The sequence below is a fragment of the Ornithodoros turicata genome, chromosome 2 (genome assembly GCF_037126465.1).
Source record: "Ornithodoros turicata isolate Travis chromosome 2, ASM3712646v1, whole genome shotgun sequence".
In the NCBI taxonomy this organism is placed as follows: domain Eukaryota; kingdom Metazoa; phylum Arthropoda; class Arachnida; order Ixodida; family Argasidae; genus Ornithodoros; species Ornithodoros turicata.
Window position 1 is genome coordinate 53,255,378 of NC_088202.1, and position 24,458 is coordinate 53,279,835.

At 43.7% G+C, this 24,458-nt stretch overlaps 1 protein-coding gene across 1 annotated transcript in view; it reads left to right on the forward strand.

The window, feature by feature from the left end:
* The window catches only part of LOC135385400 (DNA polymerase epsilon catalytic subunit A-like), a 64,935-nt gene that overhangs the window by 6,633 nt on the left and 33,844 nt on the right, over positions 1–24,458 (forward strand). Inside the window, exons 10-26 of the mRNA XM_064614692.1 lie at positions 1–72; positions 704–817; positions 1,915–2,127; positions 2,349–2,456; positions 2,520–2,648; positions 11,682–11,784; positions 17,504–17,650; positions 17,721–17,866; positions 18,692–18,840; positions 18,911–19,003; positions 19,118–19,262; positions 19,350–19,507; positions 20,427–20,622; positions 20,704–20,829; positions 20,893–20,981; positions 21,254–21,356; positions 21,434–21,514. Coding sequence (XP_064470762.1) covers positions 1–72; positions 704–817; positions 1,915–2,127; positions 2,349–2,456; positions 2,520–2,648; positions 11,682–11,784; positions 17,504–17,650; positions 17,721–17,866; positions 18,692–18,840; positions 18,911–19,003; positions 19,118–19,262; positions 19,350–19,507; positions 20,427–20,622; positions 20,704–20,829; positions 20,893–20,981; positions 21,254–21,356; positions 21,434–21,514 — 2,172 coding nt within the window. The remainder of the gene's footprint in view (positions 73–703; positions 818–1,914; positions 2,128–2,348; positions 2,457–2,519; positions 2,649–11,681; positions 11,785–17,503; positions 17,651–17,720; positions 17,867–18,691; positions 18,841–18,910; positions 19,004–19,117; positions 19,263–19,349; positions 19,508–20,426; positions 20,623–20,703; positions 20,830–20,892; positions 20,982–21,253; positions 21,357–21,433; positions 21,515–24,458) is intronic.

Genomic DNA, 24,458 nt, shown 5'->3' on the forward strand with positions numbered 1-24,458 from the left:
GCCAAACTACGCTATGACCCAGTGGAACTGGACCCAGAAGAGATGTGCCGTATGGCTAGTGAGCAGCCACAGGTACTGCATCTTTGCCAAATGAATGACCATTTCCTATCTCCTTTGTTTGTGCGTGTTATGAGCAGCACAGCTGGGCATGTGTGAGATGTTGTGTTACAGTTTCCTTTCTGCATTATTTGTAGAGCCTCTGGTAAAACTTGTTTCTACCCCTGCATTTGCGTTACCATCACTACGGGAAAACCCACAAGACATTGAACCTCCCAAATTACGATGTCAGCCACTTGTACAGGCACGGGTGAACATTCCGTACCTTGCGCTCTACGCTACCTCTCACCTTGTTTTCACTTTTTTCTTTTTCCTTTTCCACCCGTAAATCAGCTCATTCACATGATATCACCAGATTTTGCCCTATTCCAGCTTTCTACCCCGTTTTCTACCCCCAGATTTGGCAACGAACAAAAATACGAAGTTCTAATTATTTGCAAGGAAAAAGTCGCTGCTAGTTTAAGGCTTTGCACAAATTCTGTGACATCTTTGTTCTCTTCTTTTTCTTTGTGCTCTCAAAGCCTAACCTCTCTTTTGAACCATCTGACTTGAACACTCATGCAAGTTTTGATAATTTGAATACCCTTAGGTGAAAACGAGTTGTGTTTTATTTTCCGTTCCTTCTTTCGATGTTTCTTCTAACCAGGTTCTGGCCAACTATTCGGTATCAGACGCAGTGGCAACATATTACCTCTACATGAAGTATGTGCATCCTTTTGTGTTTGCACTCTGTACCATCATTCCCATGGACCCTGATGAGGTTAGTGTTCTTACCTACCTACGCAAACACTCGTGTATGGTGACTCTCTCTTGCTTACAACTAGGGCCTGACATTTTTAGGTTTTGTTTTCCAGAAAAATCGGGGGTGGGGGGGGGGTAAACATCAGGTTATATTTTGCTTCAATAATTCGGGTGTAATTGGGTTGAACTGAACCTGATTCAACGTAATTCTGGTTGAATCGGGTTGGATCAGGCGTAAATCTTCGGTTTACTCGGCATAATACACATGACACACCAGTAGACACAGCGCATCAATATTTAGTCTATACATCTAAGAGGCATGGTCTCTGTTTTAACAGTTTGTATTAGCATATTTATGCAGTTTCAACACAGTTTTCAAAGTTGTGTGTTAGTTGTGATGACTTCGGATTCCCCTGGTCCAGCAATTTTCAGGGAAATACCAGGTTAAACCCTGTTTTTCCCGATTTGAATCGGGAGGTAAGTATCGGGCATGATCGGGTAAACCCTAAAAAGTCAAGCCCTACTTACAACAGACTCCGGATTGCTGCAGAGGTCATTCACTATATTGGATGTAAATGCGTAATTTCGGTGTTTTTGAATCGTGACAGAGATGCTGATCAAGGAAAGTTTTAAGAACAGAATTGCTCATTATTTCCACTTAACGTTGAGCTGTACCTGCAGTATGTGTGCCAGCTTGCGTGGGATAGCGGTTAGGATGATCGCCTTCCACGCCGAGACTGGGAGGTGACGCGGGTTCAAATTCCTGCTCCGGCTGTGCTGTCTAAGGCTTTCCCTGAGTTTTCCTGCAGTCTTCTGTCAGCCTTCTGCTTGAACTGCACTTCTGTCAATGCTACTGCTAAGCCACTTATATCGGGCATGAGCTTATGTGCTACCTAGAACCTGTAGGTGCAGTACGGCATGGAACTGGGCACAGTGAAAAAGTATAAAATTTTAATTGTATGAATATTCCAACTTATTTTTTTTTACTGTATATAGTATCATCTTGGGCTGTTCAATTTGGCTTTTCTATATTGTTCACTTTATTTCCCATAAGTAACATTCTGCCACAAGTTGTTAAAACGAGCGACATTAAGAAAAGGAATGTTGGTCATTTAGGTTCTGCGTAAGGGGTCGGGCACCCTATGTGAAGCGTTGCTGATGGTACAAGCGTTCCATGCCAACATCATCTTCCCCAATAAGCAAGAGGCTACCCTGAACAAATTGACCGAAGACGGCCACGTACTGGACCAAGAAACTTACGTTGGCGGACATGTAGAAGCATTAGAATCAGGCGTATTCCGAGCTGACATTCCCTGCCGTTTTCGTCTGGTTTGTATCCTTCTCTGCATACTTACTGCGTAATATCAGTTTCAATAACGTTGCATGTGATTGCAGTTGCCTTCCCCTGGGTGGAACCAGTGGTTCAGTTCTATCTTGTACTTATTATTACTCTGTCATTGGAGTCGTCTACTATAAAAATGTATTGTCGCTGCTTCACTTGTACGCGTGAGACTTAGGTTTTAACACTAGGAAGTGCACTCGTTTTCTAGGTTCCAGAAGCATTCCAGACACTCATTGAGAACGTCCCAAAAACACTGCAGCATGCTGTTGAAGTCGAAGAGAAAGTTCCTCTGTCTGAAGTCATTAATTTTAATGAGGTAAGTAGTATCTCCATTCCATCAAATCTTGTTGCAAGGTTGATTTGTTTTCTTTCCTCCAAGGTCTGTGAGGAGATAAAGCGTGCATTGGCATCACTACGGGACACCCCGTCCAGGCTTGAAAAGCCAATCATCTACCATTTAGATGTTGGTGCTATGTATCCGAACATCATACTTACCAATAGGCTGCAGGTGAGCAGTTCAACATATCTCGTGTATGCAGTATGCAGTGCCACAGAGACGTGGTGAATGAGTACCATTATGCATGAACTCAGCTGTGTGGTTTAACCTTTCTATGATGAACTTGTGTACAGCCAACTGGTGGAGCTATATACTATCTGTATTTGTGAGTGAGGACCTTGTGTGTCAAAGTTTGCTCACACATCATTGTGATCACTGTAAGGCACCAACATAGAGCATTCCATTCGTAGCAGGCAGTGAAGCAGCAGTCTTTTTGCAAGAAGAGTTAGATCGGAAGACAAGTCTTCTGCCAGAGCCATGAAATGTCGGTCAATCATTCAACAAAAGATTATACCTAGGGCCTCACGCTTCAGGGTTAAACCCGATAAAAACAAGTTTTTACCCCCAATTTGCATCATATCATCACTTAGGGTAAAGCTAGAGGTGTGCAAATATTTGAAGTCTTTGAATACGAATCAAATATTTGATCCGTATTCATATTTTGTAGGGGTGTGCGAGTACCAAATTCTAGACTGCGAATAGTTTTCGAATATTTAAAATTCACTGCGAATAGTTTTCGAATATCTAAAGTTCACTGCGAATCGAGTACAAATAGTTGGAATCAGGATTTCGAATACTTTCGAGTAATAAGAACTAACACGTCACACATTTATTTATTTTCTTCCCACAAATGTACATTTTGGAGACTCTCAAACACACTGAAATAGTTGAACCTTCACTTGGTTTTAAATTCAGGCAGTCTTGGCGCACTGAGGTACACTTAACACAACACTTTTAAGTCCAGTCAAAGCACACTGGAATACTCTGTTCAGTTGTTGTTCAACAGTTCACAGGTTGTCGTGCAGAAATGTCAGCTGCCTGACATGCTCAGGGAGTAAGGCAGCTCTGCATGGTGTAGCAACATTTCCTGCTGCTGAGAATGCCCGTTCACTGGAAGCTGACGTTGCTGGAATGGCGAGGTACTTGCGTGCTAGCCTGGATGTAGATTGGAAATTTATCCAGTGGTACGTTCCAGTCTTTCACCATGTCGCGGAGGACCGATGATATTTGCGTCGCAGTATGCCTTCCCGAAAAACTACGCGTGTCCAAGTTGTACCGCTTCACTTGAAAGCTGTGATCGACGAAGTGGCACGTTAGGCTTATGAAGCTGGCGTTCGAGCGTGACGTCCACATGTCGGACGTGAATGACATGGACTCAACACCATTTTGTAAGGCGGTTTCGAGTTCTGCTTGAACTTCTCACCTTCTGTCGTGAAAGAGTTTCGGTACTAGCGTCCGGGATAGCGTCGTTCTTGAAGGAGGGCAGTAGTCTGGTACCGCTTCGGCCAGAAGTTCTCGAAACCCGCGATCCTCGACCACCCGGTACGGTTGGTAGTCTAGGGCTATCATGCGTGCCACTTTGACATCCAATGCTTCTTTACGAGCACGTGGCAGCTGTCTCTTTGTGGCGAACTTGTCGATTCTTTGCTGTTCCGCCTTCTTAGCCTCATGTTTCTTCTTAAACTCAGCATAAAGTAGGTGATGTCGCTTCAGATGATTCACGATGCTGGTTGTGGACCCCGATTGTGTCTGGATGCGCGCAGAGCACCGAAACTGCCGATTCTCTTTGGAAGTAGTCCCACACGGCGCTTCTGTTTGTTCGCTTCGCTGCCGCGTTATCCTGCACAACTTCACAATCGTGTCCATCATCCTGCAGTTTTTCAGTTGTACACACAGCCGAACTTGCCATGCCCTGCGCGACTCGTGACTGCGTCTCAACGGTTTCATCAGTTGCACGTGGTTTCGCTTTGGGAGAGGAGTGGCAAGGAGCGCGAAGAGGAAGCTCACGCGCGGTGACGTCACCACGCAGCGCTACCAGCCTAGCAGCACGCGCGGGTGTCTTCGCGTGCATCTCTGCCGGTGGGCAGATACTCGAAAAATATTCGAAAATTGCGAATAGCGAATATCCTTTGCGAATATCAACCGAATATAGCGTATTACTCGATTCGTATTCGAAAATTCGAGTACTCGCACACCCCTAATATTTTGATATTCTAAGTTTTTGAATATTCATAAAAGTTTGAATATTCGAGGGTTGCAACATGTCATCCCAGGCTATCCCAGATAAATATAAGAAACGGTGCTTTGCACAGATGTGAACCTGCACTGAAAGTTTCACAGCAAAACCTGTAATCGGAACGGAGAAAACTGGCACAGTGGATACCAAAACTCATGTAGCTCTGACATCACAGACCCCACCATTGCCAGTGAGGCAGCACACGAGAAGTCACGGGCTTACGGCTGCCAATAGGAACAGATGCAACTCGGAGGTCTGTGACGTCTGCGCTTTGCCCAGGAGCGCATTCGAGGACTCGTATCTCGCTAAATACGACACGTAGAAGAATAATTCTTTTTTCCTGTGTATTCTGGCATGCAATACAATGCGTCCATGATGTAATGAACCAGATCTATGAAAGTATCGCAACCCCTTTAAGCCCAACCCGCACGGAGCGACTTTGCTCGCGCCCGTCAGTGTCTGCGCCAGAAATGAAAGAAGAGCTAAACACGAACATCATGGAAACAATCACGCATGATGAGCACAGCCATACAACATCATCAAGGATTGCGGTTTTACTGCGCTAACGAATGAGGCTGTTCCAAACTATGCATTACTGTCAGGAGCGATGGTTTCACGCTTGAGCACAGTGAAACCATGCAGTTTCTCACCTACACAACAAATGCGGAAGGCATTGTCAGTGCAAGAAGAGAGCACTTGCCACCTTCACGTTCCTTCTCAGATGTGCTCACCACTAAACCATCCCACATTCTGAACATGTCGTTGCCCTTCACTTTTATTGTGTCTGTTTCACCAGCACTTACAATGCCAACACAGGTGTTCACCGTTCATGGGAGATGTTATGTTTGAAGTGCGAGTTGTTTTTACAGTTTTCAGCTTGCCTTATGAGAACAGCACATTGTTTCATTGTAAAAATAATTTTACTGTACATATGCATATATGCATGTATGTCCTATGCTAAGCCCAGTACACTAATACATATTCCATATTAGCACTTGGGGCATTTTGCAAAGGATCAACACAACACAACTGTGACCATGCTTGTTTTAGGGGCTTAATTGTTACTCTTAGAAGCCTTTATCCTATGGTATGATATTCGATATTCGAAGGACAATTTTGCAGATATTCGCATTTGAAAATTTCAATATTCGCACACCTCTAGGTAAAACTAATAAAACACTGAATGAGAACTTGCCAAAGTGCAAATTCAGCCACCGATACAAACACCGGAGAGCGCTATGCACTGTGCATTCATAGGCCCAGACTTTTTAGAGTTATACCCGATTATGCCCGATATTTACCTCCAGATTCAAATCGGCAAAAACAGGGTTTAACCTGATATTTTCCTGAAAACTGCTGGGCCAGGGGGATCCGAAGTCATCACAACTTCCACACAACTTTGGCATCTGTGTTGTAAATGCATAAATATGCTAATACAAACTGTCAAAACAGAGACCCTGTTGCCTCTTATATGCACAAACTAGATATTGATACTCTGTGTCTACTGGTGTGTTGTGTATTGTGCCAAGCAAACCGAAGCTCTACACATGATCCAATCCAATTCAACCAGAATTAGGTTGAATCAGGTTCAGTTCAACCTGATTACACCCGAATTATTGAAGCAAAATATAACCCGATGTTTACCACTTATCCTTCGGCAAAGATGGCCCAGACTGTCCTTTTGATGTTGCAATACAAAAGGGGTAAACCCCAATGATGTGTGAACAGAAGGTGGTTTACTGTGGTTTTGTAGGGGTGCGCGAATATTCGAATTCTCGAAATCGAATCGAATATCAATCACTCGAAGTATTCGATTCGCGAATTGAATTGGAATCAAAATTGGATATTCGATTCGCGAATCGAATATCCAACATTCGGTTTTCCGAATATTCGACTATTCCCGACGACGACATGCGACATGAATGAATGAATATGAACGACAACATCCCGAAAGTGGGCTTCACCTGATGCTACCCTCCATGAGGTGAAGCCTGCCATACAAAACTGCCATTGCTGAAAGACCAATGTAGTCAGACTATTTTTGTTCAGCTTAAGGTAATGTTAGTCAAAATTATGTATGTATGCTTCGCCAGAGGAAGGGGTGGCGTCCCTCCCACGTGATCTTTAGTGGCGCCGATGGGGGATGATGATTTGATGTCTGTCTGGGAGGTTGCCTTTAAAACGTTGAGACTCTTCAATAATGCTTGCAGCCCAGAAACAAAAAGGGTGCCTTATAGATGTTCCTTGCATTCAACATTTTAGCAGCACAACTTCCAAAACGAAGACATATACTTAGGGTTCTTCGTTTTTACGGGTTTTATGATTTTTCAAATTTGGGAGGGAAAAATCGGGTGCTATTTACACACGAGAATTCGGGGAGAAATCGGGCGCTACGATCTCTGTTTGATATGTTATCGGGGAGTTTTCGGGTGAAACGAAAGGCATATGAAACAAGCCAATGCCGTGACACTGGGACGAGAAACAATCATCTTTATATTTCCACTCGGAACTGGGTCAGTGAATCACCGCAGTATTCAAACACTTGCCCGAGCTCCACAAAAGCTCGTCTTTGACTCTTGCAGGAGGGAATCATAAAAGGTGGACAAATAGGTTGTCACAAATAGCTCTCTTTGCTGATAGTATGATTCACTTTTCTGACGGTTTACCGAGAATGACAAGTTGAAGGCCAGCAAGGATTTCGGGTAGATATTGAGCTTTACCCAAATTCTTGAAAATTTGTTCGTGGGGACCTATCGTGAAAAATCGGGTTTAACCCGAAAACGAAGCAACCCTACATGATATACCCTAGCAAAGAAGCTAAAGGATGTTCATTGCAGAGCTGAGGCAGGATGCCAATATGTTTGTTTCACAAGTGACATGCGGATGTCTAGAGACAGCTACACAACCTCATCTGTATAACAAGCCACTTCCTAACATCAAATTTTGAAATCAAGATAATTGCCTCAGTAAGTGTAGGCTCCCCTGAAAAGCAGGAAACGCTATCACGTAAAATTAAAGAGTAGGGGCTTCCAAGAATTGTGTGTGTTTTGTGACAGTTCATGCCCGAAAGATTAGACTAAAGCCATGGACTACAAATTGTAAACTTTTGGTGGAAAAAGCGTATATGGTAAAATTTGCACAAATATTCGATATTCGATTCGATATTCTGCTTTTTTTCTCCCATTCGATTCAATATTCGATTTGACTTCAAATATTCGGATTCGCGCACCCCTACTTTGTTGCATTAGCATTACATATTATAATATGAGCTAGAAAAAAGCATTTGTGCTAGTATCATAATACTCAAAAACTTCTATTACCAGTATTAGTGTATTACTTCATAGGAGAGTAATAGGTACTCCTTGGCCTGCACACTGACCATTGCCCCTGAATGTCTCATGAAGAACGTCCCCTCAGAATGTCTCATCATGTCTCATGTGATGGAATATCAGACAGACTTTGAGACAAACCTCAGGTCAAGGCTCGCGGAACCCCAGTTGGGAAACACTGGTTTAGAGAAAAAGTTAGCCGACTGGGCTAAGGCGTCTGCTCATTGGTGGTAACCAAGGTCGTGCTGTAGACTGGGAGGTGGTGGGTTCGAATCCTACCGCCGGCTGTGCTGTCTGAGGTTTTCCCTGGGTTTTCCGAAGACTTTCCAGACGAATGTCGGCACAGTTCCCCCTGAAGGCGGCCCGAGACGCATACTAACCCCCATCTCACCCACTCCTTCCTGCTGTCATCTCTCGACATCTGTCCACATCTGTACGCCGCTCATAGCCACAGTTGCTTCGCGGCGCCAACATGCAGTAAAAAAAAAAAAGTTACATGATATTTTTTTCTGTAAATGCTTCATTATGGAGGTGATCTCGCACGGGTGGACTCTTCCTGAGGAACTCATACTCCCAGAAAGAGTGTATTAAACTTAATTTCTCGTATATTCAAATGCTTTGTAAACGAAGTCATTGTGTGGCTGGAAGAATGGAAGCCGGGGATATGCAACAATAGTAACTTCTAATTCCTATTAGACCTAAGCTTTGGTGCAGCATGCTGACAACACTCAGAAGGCTGTCTATTCTTGGAGGCATTGGCCCTGTTTGAAAGCATGAGCAAACATTATACCATCCGTTTGATCATTTTACAACGTGGTAGCTACGGTACTCAATGAGTGGCTGTTTATGATGGCAGTTGTGTCGCTCGACCACAGAGAAAACTGATAAATTCATTGACAGTAAAACGACAGAAAAGTTTGAGGTTGGGATTCGTGAATATCGCGAAACAAAGTACTGTTATTGCAGAAAAACAGTCTTGTGCTTGAAACATTCTGGCGAGAAATTTATTAGATCCACATATGTGCTACACAGTAGAACCTCGTTAATTCGAACTCTGATAATTCAAATTCCCGGTTAATTCAAACAAATTTCGAAGTTTTCTTTGGCCTGCTATGTTTTCAATGCATTTAAAGCCCGCTTAATTCAAACCTCGACTCTGGTTAATAAAATCCGGCGAGAGGGAGAGTTGAGAGCACAGTGTACCTCTCGGAAGGTGCACGTGTGAGCGTGGCCGGTAATTGCGTAGTTGCGTTTTGTCCAACAGCGTGTTGCGTGCGTCCTCTTCGCGAGAAGTGAAACCGACGGCGTCCGCGGTGTGCTGTAACCAATGTCAACGAGGGCCAAGTATAAAACGCTTTCCCTGAAGGAAAAGCTGGCTGCTCTCGACGAAGTGGAGTCGGGATTGAAGAAGACTGTTGTCGCGACTAAGTATGGCATCGCAAAAAATACTATAGCGGCGATCATGAAAAGTAAAGACAAGATTCGAGGGAAGGCACATGGCTTTAGAGCAACTGGAAGAGGCTTCGGGAAGCTGCACACCCGCGTGTGGAAGAGGCACTTCTCCTGTGGCTGAAACGAGCCAGAAGTTCGAATCTACCGGTAAGCGGCCCTATCCTGCAGGCGAAAGCCAATGAACTGGCGGAGCGTCTCGGACTTGCGGATTTCAAATGTAGCAACGGTTGGATCTCACGATTTAAAGAGAGACACGGCCTGGTCTTCGAAGCTGTCAGTGGTGAGGAGGCTGCAGTGGATCCGAGCGTTGTAACCAGTAGACGAGTTCAGAAAATCCCAGTGCTCTTTTCGCACGCATTGCATCCTGGGCGCTTACTGAGTGGGGGAACGAAAAATAATCCTTCACATTTCGCTTTCGCTGACCTTGACACGTCGTGTACAATGGACTGGTAGGCAAGAAATCGGAACAGTTTGGAGGCCGTCCGTTTCTTTCGTATTAGCAAACTCCCACAGTTCAAAGCGACGCTAAGCACTCTGGGATTTTCTGAACTCGTCTATAGGCAAGCAACGAGGCTGCAAACCGTCCTGAGGGAGTATGCTCCTTGCGATGTTTACAATGCTGACGAACTGGGACGGATTTTTAAGTGCAGCAACAAAGCAGTTGTCAATTGAAAACTACTTCACTAAGTAGGCTGCTGAGCAAATAAAATGTTGACTGTTTTCTGCATGTTTGGGGCCAGATGATGTTTACAACCACTGTCCTGTGCTAGTATGTGCCGAAACATGTTTTGTATGAGGCCTGCTTATACTACAAGCCAGAATCTTGCATTGGAACACAGGTTCTGATAATTCAGACTTCCCGATAATTCAAACAAAAATATGTGGTCCCCTGAAGTTCGAATTAACGAGGTTCTACTGTATGTGCATTCTATTATGTCTTAAATGCGCAGCATCTCAATGTCAAGCTCAATGTGAAATAATACTGTCGAACCTCCAGATTACAAACCTCACGGGGATTTTCTTTCATTGTATCGAGTCTGACGAAATATGGCAGCCAATTGAGGCAGGGGATTAAGATTATTTTGTACTTAAAATTTTGTTGTATAGCGTTTCGTTATACTGATGTTCGAATATATATCTTGGCTGTCAGTAATGGTATACTTTGTACTGCATGCTGGCTATGTGAGGGAAGGAACTAGTAATGGTTAGAAACATCAAAAAAATGTATTTGAACAAAATTTTTGTGTAGCAGTCTACACTTCAACAGTCTATACTTGATGCCTGATGTAGGTAGACAGCTACACGGAAGCCTTGTTCAAGTAAATGTTTTTGTGTGTTTCTAACTGTTACTAATTCCTTCTCATTCATCACCCAGTCACTTGACATGGTTTTTGTTCTTGTTGCAACTTATGTGAGGGAACATAAATATTGTACCGTCTTTCCACACATTTGGCAAAAAGATGCCTACGGAAATGTGTTGCCTAGAGAAGGATAGAGTAGGAATAGATAGATAGTAAGGAAAAGTAGCAGCATAGTATTTACGTTACTTTTATTTGGTAGCAGCATCATGTTACTGTTTGAAATTTGTAGCAACACTAGAATTGTGCTATTTTTCTGTGGACTAGTGGGTAACTGTATTTCGTTACTTCGTTTCGGTAGCGGGTACAACATTGGGTAAAAGTGCTGTTTGAGGGAAACTGGACATCACAACATGAACCTAGAAGGGAGACAAAAGTGTTCAAAATAGCCCGTGGTCATTAACATCAGTCCTTTAGCTTGCCTTGTGCTGCTCCATGGGCAACGCTCATCCGTACCCGTAGTCAAAGAGGAGCAACAATTTTCTTTGCACTTTTTTATCTCAGTGATCCATTATAGTTGATTGCTAAGAGTTACTCGCTTTGCTTTCTCGATGTCTTATGTGCAATGCTCAGGCCCAGCTTCTTTGCAGTCTTCCCAGTGTGACGGAAAATCCTCTGCCTCTTGTATCTTTTGCTGAATCAAAGTGTTCTTTGTGGAAGAGCCTGTGTTGGCTCACATGTTTTTAAACCTCCTATCTTAGGTTATGTGTGTCCTATAAAATATGTTGTCACATGTAGGCATCAGATTGGCTAACACAGGCTAACTATCCTCTTCTTACAACATCCCTTCCTGCCTCTCATAGCACATTCTTCGTGTCTTTTACTGCAGCCGTCAGCTATGGTGGATGAGACTGATTGTGCAGCTTGTGATTTCAATAAACCAAATGCCACGTGCAGAAGATCAATGCCATGGACTTGGAGGGGCGAGTACAGTAAGTACGCAAATTGTATTTCGTCTATTTTGTCTGCCTCCAGGGGAAAGACTCACAAAATAGTCTGCAAGATATGGTACAGTTTTGATATGATACCAACAGGTTTTGATAAATAGCAGTGCAGGCTGTCTCTGTCCTTCGTTCGCCAATGTCATATGTCATTCAGATTAAAAGTATGCTTCTGAAATGTTTCTTTGGAAGGAACGAGGCACATCCTGTCACAACCAATTCAGACTTCTACATTGTATTTTCCTACAACCTACATGAAAACAAAAGGAAAGAGCAGTCATATCTGAAGTTCACATCTGCTCAGCACTGCTGCACCATGTACAGCTCGCATCAGAGTTAACTTGAACACCATTCTGGCTTGCAGACCCTGGTGGTGCTTAGTAGAAATAATGGCGGAGGGTGTTTTGGTCATCTATTTACAGTTAGAAGGGTGACCCTCATTATGATGGCATTGTTTTCTGCTAGATGCTACCAGGGTGGCTCTCTTCCAGCTTCGCAGGATGGAGCGGCATTCAATTTAAATTTGACACGAGCCGTACCATTCAGTACTAACTTACAGGATGTGCTTCTTGCACAAGTAAAGGAGAACAAAGAAAGAAATGAGGGAAACATGAAAATCCTCATTGCAAATTGGAAATACATTGTAGCCACCAAGTCTCTCCATGTCTCTCCCTCTCTCTCTCTTTCTTCTGTAGGAGCATCCTATTTAGACATTACAGTTAATTCTCCACCTGCATACAGTTTGTAGTCAACTCTACTGGCATGAAGGCATGGATTAAGTTAGAGCCTGAAGTTTTAGGGCTTAACCCGATTCTTCCCTGAATTTGCACCCCGAATTGAAGGTTGCCGCTTTAGGGTGAAACCTGATTTTTGCCCGGCAAATTGCCGTCACTGAGACGTCTGTAGGCCGCAAGTACACTAACTTGTTTGGTAGCAAATACAGTTACATCACCGTTTGTACCATACCAGTACAGTTAGTTTGAGTAACTGAGCCCGATTTCTCCCCAAATTTAGCGTACTGGAAGTTTCTCCACTCGAATTCGCATGAATTTAAGTACATGTTTATTTACCCGATTTTTACCCCCAAATTTAGAAAAAATATTTCCCAAAAACTTCAGGCGCTAGGTATAATCATAAAAGCACAAAATCATGTAGGATTGCGATCATGAGCATAGTCCACAACATTTATTACTTGAAATAACATGTCAGCATCATCTGCACTGAACAGTGTAGTGCCTGTTTTTGGCTTAACATAAAGCTGGGATCTTCTCAGTGGTCCATACAGATCCCTGACTTCCCCCACCCAAAATTTTCTTACGTGGATATTCCTCATATGATTATATACTATGTGGCAAAAGCAGCTGACACAGGTGTCACACCACCAGCACAAAGTTGCAACAACCCCTTGTGACTTAAATCCTGCGCAAACCCCCTATAAATTCCTTGCTTTTCACGTTGTAATACATTTTGATGCTCCCACCCACACTATGTGCGCAGGTCGCACATAGTGTGGGTTCATCTAGTTCCACTTCACTGTTAGGAACCTCCTTTTTTAGCTTAACATAGCATTTTAGCTCTTTAAAGGGAGACTCCTGAGACACCAAAAACATGTCACAGTGCGACATCAATCCATACAGGATGATGTTTCAGTGGACACAATTTCTCATCCCCAGGAGTCGCAGATGATTAGAAAACGAATATTTTCCTTCGAGTGATTCGATGCTCCTCCACGTAAGAGCGGTCCAGCAACACTGATCTTCACCTCACCAGTGCTGCTCGCGAGTGCGAACCTAAATAGACAGCTGACAGCCTGCACGAGACTACCTGTGACATCACGCAGGGTACAGGGAGCCAGATAGGAAGCCTTTAGGAGTTTCGATTTCAATATAAGCACAGCTTTTTTGGCAACTAGCGAGTTCCGAACCGCCAAACTGACTTTGTTTCTCGTTTCTGAAGAGTGTACCGAACTTATTTACAGAGTCACTATAAGAATTTCGAATTGTCCCAGAATCTCCCTTTAATGCATTCCAGTGCTTCCACCGAGATATGTGTAGGTCCATCATGCTGTTGTCAAGAAGGCTGTTTTTGGCTTACTGTAAGAACTTGTCTCATCATAATACATTCTGGTGCTTCAACCAACATTGCACGTCCAGTTCCATGTAATCATTGGGGAAGCTTATTAATGCGATTGCATTGTGGTACTCGAGAATTTTCTGTGCAATGTGAGCGAAAACTCTCTAATATTGCTGAACCGCTGTAGATCGTGCCACGTGTACCGCACTGGAGGAGACTATACGTAGACTAGACTATACGCAGCAGGGCACGGAGCATCAGTGTGTGGCACCGACCGGCTTGCAACACAATATATGACCACGTGGCTGTCAGTTCAGGAGTGGCTCGTAGAGTATAACGTCAGTTTGCTGCATTTAACTACAAAAGGAAAACGACCTCTCGTTCCATGTCGTATCTGGGAGTAAATCTTCAGTTTTAATGACCATTCGTGAGCGATACATTTGGAACATCATGTTCTGTACGCAATCATTTGTGGTCTGCTAATAATGTAGTTAGGTTCTGCTAATGATGTTAAAAAGCTAGTTCAGTTCTCTAAGCATCAATTCGTAAATACTGGTTTCTATGGGTAGTGTATTCCCTGATTTACTGAATCAATGCTTCGCTTTTCACCGACCTGAGCCAACACCACCTAGACAGAGAAAGCCTGCTTACTTGTCGACATATTGTAACAACTAATAGGCAGCCAATCAGGATCTTATTTTCAATGGCAGTAGCCAATCGTGAACGAGCTTTCAGCGGTTGTAGCCATGGAGACGAACCACTGTCGTCTGCGAGCAGCAGAGGTGGGCACCCTCGCGAGGGCTTGTGAGGGTGAGGGCTCCCTCACCTCACCGTCACCTCACGGAATTTGAGGTGAGGTGAGGAGCATCTTTTGGAGCAATGGCTGAGGTGAAGTGAGGAAAAATCTTCCTAGAAGACGCTGAGGTGAGGTGAAGTGAGGGAAATTTTCCTTGGGAAAGACTGAGGTGAGGTGAGGAAAATTTTCTGAAATAATTTTAAGGTGAGATGAGGAAAATTTTCTGAAAAACTTTTTGAGGTGAGGTGAGGAAATTTTTTCTCCAGAAAGGCTGAGGTGAGGTGGGATGAGATACATTTTCTGAAATTTTTGAGGTGAGGTGAGGGAAATTTTGTTTAAATTTTCTGAGGTGAGGATTCCTTTTTCATGTGAGGTGAAAACTTTTTTTCGTGTGTCGAGAGAAGAAAAGGGAAAATTTGTCCGAAAACTTTTAGGTGATATGAGGCAAGTTGGCAAAAGGTAGTTGTTAGGACTGTCTTCTTTACTTCATTTGTTTTTTCAGTGACTGTTGTAAACCGAACTATCAATAATCGCTGCTTATTGGCTGGTCCTGAGTCCTGACGATGCGTCTAGACTCTGGCTGCACATCCCACAAAAAGTAGGGGGCAATATGGGCACGACATTGGGTGCACTGATGACGTGACACTCATATGATTATGATTCACAAAGCTGCGCTTCGATTCGACCACCACTGTAGCGCTCAACCTATCGGATGCCATGCGAAGGCGGTGAACGAGACAATTAGCAATGCACCTGCCATCCCACTAGCTGATGGCGAGCGGCCATGATATAATGCGTAGGACATGATCCGTAAATAATTTTAGCTATCATCGCCATTCATCAGGTACTCACCGCAGTTGTGGCGCTTTCTGGCCTCTGTTGCGCTTGCGCCACAAACACCTACAGTCACAATCTACCGCTGAAGCAGAGAGTCGGGACCTGATGCTTTAGTCTCGATACTTGCTTTACGCTGCGTACTTTCGTCGTTTAAAAAAGTGAGAAGCGTCGACCTTGAGCAGGGAGGGGCACCCTCCTAACTGCAAGTGAGGTGAGGGCGCCTTGAACCCCCTCACCTCACGTGAGGTGAGGTGAGGGAAACATTTTTTATGCAAGGCTGAGGTGAGGTGAGGGAAATTCTCTGAAAAGGTTTTGAGGTGAGGTGAGGAAAGATTTTTTCAGGAAAGGCTGAGGTGAGGTGAGGAATTTTTTCTGATAACGTTTTGAGGTGAGGTGAGGCAAGGCAAATGTTCTGAAAAATTATTTGAGGTGGGGCAGGCGAGGAAAATTCTCTGAATTTTTTTTAGGTGAGGTGAGGGAACTTCTCCGAAAAGTAGTTGAGGTGAGGACAAAGCTCCGTCCAGGAAAATCGAGGTGAGGGCAAAGACCGTGAGGAGTTTTGCCTACCTCTGGCGAGCAGTAATGGAACATCCCCGCGTACTAAACGGGAAAGCTTTGAAATAAAGCTAAAAACGGTCTCATATCTTTCTCATGACTGATTTCTGGAAAGCGTGTTGCATTTTTTGTCTACAGATTAATGTGTACAGGTTCCAAGTTAGCTGCAACCATTTCAGAGTCCTTGAATTCACAGAACGGCGAATCGCAATGGCAGGCAAATTCTGACTATGTATGTCCAAGTAGCGAAGAAGGGAGAGGAGGCAATAAGCAGGCCTTGTGTATCTATGTGGCGTTGCCTGAGCTCTATAATTTATTATCGGCATTATAAACCATTAGAATCCACACAGTTTGAAATATGCGTGAAGAAAGGTGTGGGCACGACGTCGGGGTGGGGAAATGTGGGCGCGTGTTTGGTGCGTGACTTCTTTCTTTCCTGCTGCAGAATGCTTTGTGTCCCGCTGCAGGGAATACGCGAGGAGGAGGTGTTGGGAGAGGACGCTAACATGCCACTGCAAGGTCTCGCAGTGAGGAGATTCTCTGGTTGCTGTTCCCCATAGTTGTGGGTCTGACTGTCACGACGAAATACGAATAACTCTGGAAATGTGTCGATTCTGAGCGAAAGGGCACGCGGGAGAGCCGTTTGGGGTCACCAGCTCCTGCCAGACGCATTTATTTCAATGATGACAGGGAGCAAACTTTCCCTTTAAGGAGATGCGAGTTGAGTGTGCATCTGTGCTCAATGAAGCATCTCTAGAATTTTAAATTATCCACGTAATTTCTTAGCGGTTCAGTGAATCTGCAGCAATTCTATCACATTATGCCCTGCTGCATCTGTAGAGAGGCTGGCAGTTTTTTTGTTGGGGTGGGTGGTGGGTTGGGTAAATGCTGCCCACCTATCATGTTCCCCCCTACCCACCCAGTTAACATGATCAGTTTGAAGATAGGCGGCATTATAGTCTTCTTCACCACATGAGCTTTTGAATAAAAAGGGGGCATTTAGTTGGCTAATAGTATTGCTAGGTGTGCAGATGGCAAATGACCTTTGCAACATTTTGATGCCACCCGAGCCCTACAAATTTTTTAGCTGGGTGCCTTAACCACAAAAAGCCACAGAAAAAAATAAATATAGCGAAGCATGTTCGAAGAAGTTTCGGTAGGTTGGGCTTGCTTTCAGGAGTGATACGAAGTGCATGAGCCACATATGAACAGTGATTACATGAAATATGAAGACAAAGCAAATCCAGTGGAAGTTTCGTCATGGAAATGTTGAACATGTGGGGTATTTCACTGTTGATGCAATATTACTGCAGGATCTCTCGACTGTAACAGAAAATAATTTCAGTTCTGACAGGAGCACAGGCTACTGTTCCTGTGGGAATATGGAGTTCCCTGATCAGTTTTCTTACTAGTCCTCATTGCCTCCTGATGTGATGTCATGTGATGCAGTGCCTGCCAGCCGGGCAGAATTTCAGCGCATCCAACAGCAGCTGGAAACGGAGAAGTTTCCTCCTGCAGAGCCAGGAGGACCCACTCGAGCATTCCATGTCCTGTCAAGTGAGGAAAGGGCTGCGGCAGAAAAGAAAAGGTTGGCTGGTAAGTCTACAAAGTGCTGTGGTCTACCCTGGGCTTCAGCTTGCCACAAGGAATACATCTGTGTTTCCAGATTACTGCCGAAAAGCATACAAGAAGGTGCACCTGACCCGCACTGAGCTCAGACACACAACCATCTGCCAGAAGGAAAACTCCTTCTACGTCGACACTGTTAGGAATTTCCGCGACAGGCGTTACGACTTCAAGGCACTCCTCAAGGTAAAATATTCTGTTTGTATATACTTTCCTCAGCAAGCAGTATCATTGACCTAGTCAGAACTATGTACTGAGGTACTTTTGAATAATTGAATTTTTTCAGACTTCTTGAGAGCTCAGGTATATATGTTCTTATTGAGACTAATGGCAAATTCCGCTGGTCGTTTTCGTGCAGTGCAGTGTAGTGTACTAGTGTGGGTTGAGCGTAGAAACGAACGAAGAGAATGACCAATGAACGTGACGCACATTGTATTGGAGCGACCAGTGCAGCATGCACATTCAAGCCGTGTAACTTTTTCTGCACTACGACGACCAGCTGAGTTCGACATTAAAGTAAAAACGTATCACTAATGTGTGTATGGCAGCATTCAGCTAGGAAAATCCACACAAATAAATGGGCCCCATTGTGATAGAAAATAAGAGAGATAGAAAACAGTGGAAGCAAAAGTACTAGCGCAAGTATGTGACGAGAGAATTTGGAAGAAAAACGGCAATGGGAAGCACAGAGTAGAAAAATGACATAGAGCTACCTAGTATTCAGCAACCAGTTTAAGGAGATCTACAGCTGCCAATGTGTTCCTGAGGCATACTCAAGTGTTTCAGCCCTGATAGCTTTTATTACGTCTCCAATAATGCCCACAACAAGCTCTAAACCTGTAGATCAGTACATACGTCATACCCACATCTGTGCAGGGTAACCATAAATCTGGCTCAACATTACTGCAACCTGAGGCATACACAAATATAAGGGAACAGGACACATACGGGGGTTTGTTAGTTACACCTGTTATATTCGCGATTGTGTGTACACTTCAATACTTTACACAGGTAGCAAAGAAGAAGGTTGCTGCTGCAGTTGAGAAGGGGGATCCAACTGAAATCAAAGCAGCAAAGAACCTTGAAGTGCTCTATGACTCGCTGCAGTTGGCACACAAATGTATTCTTAACTCTTTCTATGGATACGTCATGAGAAAAGGGTGAGGGCACTCCTGGAAGTAACACCATTGGCTTTAATGCTTATGCCCTGGATCCTGTTCAATTTTGCAGTGCTCGCTGGTACAGCATGGAGATGGCTGGAATTGTGTGCCACACTGGAGCTGGCATTATCATGAGAGCTAGGGAACTCATTGAACAAGTTGGGTATGTTCCCTCATGCACCCTAAACAGCAGCTGCTTGTTTGTCTACAAGACGCTCATGCGTTGCAACAAATTTGTAAAAATAATAAATCTTTTTTTTTTTTTTTTTTTCAATAGGCGTCCTCTTGAACTGGATACGGATGGCATTTGGTGTGTGCTTCCCGCGTCATTCCCCGAGAATTTTGTGATCCACACTACAAATACCAAGAAGCCCAAATTAACAGTGTCTTACCCAGGATCTGTGCTGAATGTTATGGTGCAGGTAGAGTAGTGTTGGTACTCTAAGAGTTTTCAAGATGTAACAATGACATTTTGTACAAAAGTTGGTTTGTGTAATTGTTCTGTGTAGGAGCACAACACAAACGACCAGTACCACGAACTGGTTGACACAGAGAAACTTCAGTATGTGCAGCGTTCTGAAAATTCAATCTTCTTCGAAGTAGATGGACCGTACCTAGCAATGATACTTCCAGCATCTAAAGAAGAAGGGAAAAAGTTGAAAAAAAGGTTGGTAGTGTGGCTGCAGTTGGGTTTGAAAATCAGCCTAGCCTTAATTCCAGTGTTTGGCCACTGTATTATATCCCCACTTTCATTGACCGTGTGTCTGAATACCACTATCACAATCACAAGTAGAATGCATGTTTCTCGCTATAACTACCACTTGCAAGTACTATAGTTATATATAGGGCCCTGTGTTTTCAGGTTTTACGTTTTTTTTAAAGGGGGGTAAAGATCGGGTTTTATTTCAGGAGCTGTAAAACGGTAAAATCTGGTGACATCGGGAGGTTCTTTGGGTGGAAAATTTTTAAAAAGTGCTTCTTGCATTTTAGATTAGCATGAGATGCAGAACAGCTGAGTGTCCAATGCTTAGCGTTCTGCAGTGACTGTATTGGTGACTGAATTGGCATTTTGCCAAGTTCATTTTTGGGCTTTTTTGTGTTTTGCCGGAAGTGTAAATCAGAGGGTAAAAACAGGTTTTACTGGGTTTTACCATCAAACACAGGGCCCGCCTATTCATATATACCATATTTATATATATATATATAGTAGTATATGTAGGTAGTATGCTTACTCTCCACCACAATCAGATATTGAGAGCCCGTTCACAATATCAATCAATATGATGCAAGCCTCACATCATATTCCATGATGTCATGAATCCTGAGCTTCGGCAGTTACAGATTCAGTCCTTAACCCCAGTAATGAGCGCAGGGGTGAGCCTCATACCTTAGCCATAACGGTGAAGTTTTAATGACTTCATATTTATGAACTCTGTTACCATTTACATTTCAGCTTGTGGCTAACAACCTCACTCCACAACTCTGAATTAAATTTCCTTTTTTTCATATGGTCGTAAGAATGATTGATCCCATCTATCAGTGAATCTGACTATTGACTCCTCGACTTTATTGACTCCTCAACACAGGTATGCTGTGTTTAACTTTGATGGTTCACTAGCTGAACTGAAGGGCTTTGAAGTGAAGCGTAGAGGAGAACTGCAGCTCATCAAGATATTCCAGTCCTCTGTTTTTGAAGCATTCCTCAAAGGTACCACATTGGAAGAGTGTTACGCAGCCGTTGCCAAGGTTGCTGACTACTGGCTTGATGTTCTCTACAGCAAGGTACAGATAGTTTCCAAGGGTGGTATCAAAGTTATATGGGGATGGACATTAAATCACTTTATTTATTTTATTTTTTTTCAGGCAGAAAACATGCCAGATGAGGAGCTCTTTGAGCTTATCTCTGAGAATAGGAGTATGTCCCGAAAACTAGAGGATTATGGAGTTCAGAAGTCTACCTCGATCTCAACAGCAAAAAGATTAGCTGAAGTACGTTCAAGACATGTGCTCGAAATATTGAAAGCATGTAGTGTTACACCACTTTCCTCGTAGTTTCTGGGCGACCAAATGGTGAAGGACGCTGGTCTGAGTTGTCGATACATAATCTCCAGAAAACCAGAGGGCTCTCCTGTAACAGAGAGGTGAGAGCTTGATTCCTTTTATTCAGATAAGATACATCAGACACATAGAAAAAGAGAAGGAAAGCACTGGCCAACCGACATCAATATGCACAATGTGCATTGACTTTGTGATCGCTAGGTTATCCACCCTTAGCCAGTGATGACCCAATCCTGTTGAGCGGGCCGTGGAGAAATAGCACCTCACTTACTACGTCTCAAAGAGTGACTTTTCCAATGTTCATCTTGACTTGCATATTTGCATATACTGCATGGTAACTATATTTTTGCAATAGGGCCATTCCACTCGCCATATTTCAAGCCGAACCCAGTGTAAAACGGCATTACCTGCGACGCTGGCTAAAAGCCTCAGCAATGGATCATTTTGATATCCGAGAGGTGAATATAACTTCGAATTAGTTTCTCATCTTGTATAGTTTATGCAGGACAATGTGATTTGCAAAACCCTTCTGTAGATTCTGGACTGGGACTACTATGTTGAACGACTTGGAAGTGCCATACAAAAGATTATCACCATTCCTGCAGCACTTCAACAGGTATGACTAAAGTTACATTCTATTACTAATGATTAGAGCCTGAAGTTTTAGGGTTTTACCCAATTCTTCCCCGAATTTGCACCCCGAATTGAAGGTTGCCTCTTTAGGGTGAAACCCGATTTTTACCTGACAAATTGCCCTCACTGGGATGCTGTAGGAATGCATTAATTTACTTGTTTGACAGAAAAATTCAGTTACATCACCATTTGTACCAAACCACTACAGTTAGTTGAGTAACTGAGCCCGATTTCACCCCGAATTTAGCATACCGGAAGTTTTTTCATCCGAATTCACATGAATTAAGTACACATGTTTATTTACCCGATTTTTGCTCCCCGAATTTAGAAAAAAATATTTCTCCAAAACTTCAGGCTCTACTAATGATTAGGGCCGGACTTTTTTGGGTTATATTTTTTTAACAAAATCGGGTTATATATCGGGCTAAATATCGGGTTATATTTTGCTTCAAGAATTCGGGTGTAATCGGGTTGAACTGAACCTGATTCAACCCAACTCTGGTTGAATCTGATTGGATCAGGCATAAATCTCTGGTTTACTCGCATAATACACGACACACCAGTAGGCACAGAGTATCAATATTTAGTCCATGCATATAAGAAGTGGCATGGTATCTGTTTTGACAGTCTGTATCAGCATGAGAGAACTGATGTTCCGAGGCTGGAACAACATAGAAAGGACAAATACATACAAAGCCTCAAAATGCCCAAGAAAGTAACGTCCTAATTTGTCCTTTCTATGTTGTACCAGCCTCAGTACATCAGTTCTCTCATGTTCAACAGTTGCCGCTTGCGTCGATCCCGTTGTATGATTGTGTGTATGAGTGAGAAAAATGTGAGTGAAAGGGGGATGAGTGAGAGAGTGGTTGGTTTGTCCCTTCAGATGACGCACCCTTGGAAGTCGCCGGGGGGTGGTGTTAGCTGAGCTGAATTGGTAGAGCCCTGGACCGGCAATCCAGAAGATGTGGGTTCGAGTCCTACAGCTGGCTAACCTTTTCAGTGACTTCCGTCTTTTATTGTATCAGCATATATTTATGCATTTAGAACACAGCAGGGCTGGGCATGTATTACAATACTTTGTATTATAATAGTAATACATTTTGTATTTGTATTACGTATTATAATATGCAAAAACGCGTATTACAAGTATTATAATACTCCAGTAATACTTCTTGGATTTTGACATGCTCGTTTACCCCTATGCGCTATCTGCACTGTGATAATCCTGTTAGGCAGGTCAGCACACCCCATGTTTTATGTCATCCGCTCCTTGAACACCTACTCCTCTGGGGATAAGTCAGTGTACCCTCTCTGGTCACAACTAGTCACAAAATACCCGGGAAAGAAAGGAACAATCAGAAGTGTTTCTAGCCCTGTGCCCAAGGCTAAACAACATGGTAGCGCGCCAAACGCGCGGTTCGATTGGCCCCGTCTGGCCACTTGGCAGTTCATTGTAGCCGCTGCACGTGCACGTGTGAGCCGATTTTTGATATTACCCCTGTCAGAGGGGCGCACTTACGGCGTTAACGGTCACGGCTGTAAGTGCATACTGTCATTAACTCCTTGCCAGACAGGGTGCAATATGGCCCTTGCGACAAAACTGAGATAGAAGGGCAATGGCGTTCCCGCAAGATAGTTTACGGCATTCCATCGAAACTGCCAGTACCTCGTCACCAAGCGACCAAGCGCCATAAGAGCAGGATTTTGCACATTTAATTCAATTCGAAATAAAATGTTTTTTACCCGACTTAATGTTTTCATCTTTTTTTTCGTGTTTTTATGGCATTTTTGCACTTTGCTTCGCTTTTTATCTCGTCGATACAGGTGTTAAGTTCATAGTGACACCCTCGAACTACTGCACGCGGCATCGCACAGCGTCGTCTGCATTCAAAAAGTCGGACTCCACTCAAAAAAATATCAAAAGCACTTCAAAGCAAATGTAGTTTGCTGTTGCATTTTCAAAATATCAACAAAACGTTTTCGTGTACTCTAAGTAAGAAAAAAACGTGACTTCACTACCTTACATTCAACGTTCCCAGACTTGTTTATCGACGTGGACATCATCGACAAAATGCCTTCACGGATACCGTCTGGCAGCTCCCCAGAGCTTAAAGGAGCAGTCTAGAGGCACACAACCTTGTTTCTGTTTTTGGTCGGTATGGAATGTTAGGCGGCCGAAAACAGTTTTCCCACAGTTAGTGCAACCGTAGGGAAATTGGGACGCCTGCAATAGCCCCCCGGAATCTCCTGTGCGCGAAACACCCTCCTTCACCTCCACTTGAGAGCGCCGCCACGCGCGTCACTATGTGATGCGAGTGGTAGGGACGCTCCTCATTGGATCTGTGATCACATGATCGAGGTGAGCAACACCGCGCAGGCCATAGCGTCTGCTACCGCTTCGGAGACTCCAGGCGTTCTCCGGCTGCGTGATGTCCGAAACGAAGGATTTGAAGGCTGTGACTGACACGACCTCGATTTTTTGGGACCACTGACACCACGGGAAGAATGAGTGGTGCAGCAAGAAATTAACTGTGCGTTGTACAGCGATACCCCAGTGCTTCCCGATAGCGTGCAGCTTCTCTGACAGTTTTCACCGCACCGTTGCTTCAGTGGCTAACAGGTGGCGCCACAATACCAACATCATCGCTTGCTTTTGCTACTGTGGGTTCTGAGATTGCACAGAAGCCACGGATATATTACTCTTACTATTGCAACCTTATTTCGTCAGGCTGAATATATGCTTTGTTTTTTAGAAAACGTGATATAAATCATATAGAGAATAGAAGTCAACAAGAAACAGCTCGCAATGTTCGTAGCAGACAGTTTTTCCTGCCAACAAATGAGGGGTGTCTCTACCACAAACGTCACACTAGAGTGGGTGATTTGAGAGAGTGGGTAGGCGATTTTGCAAATTAATTGCGCCGCGG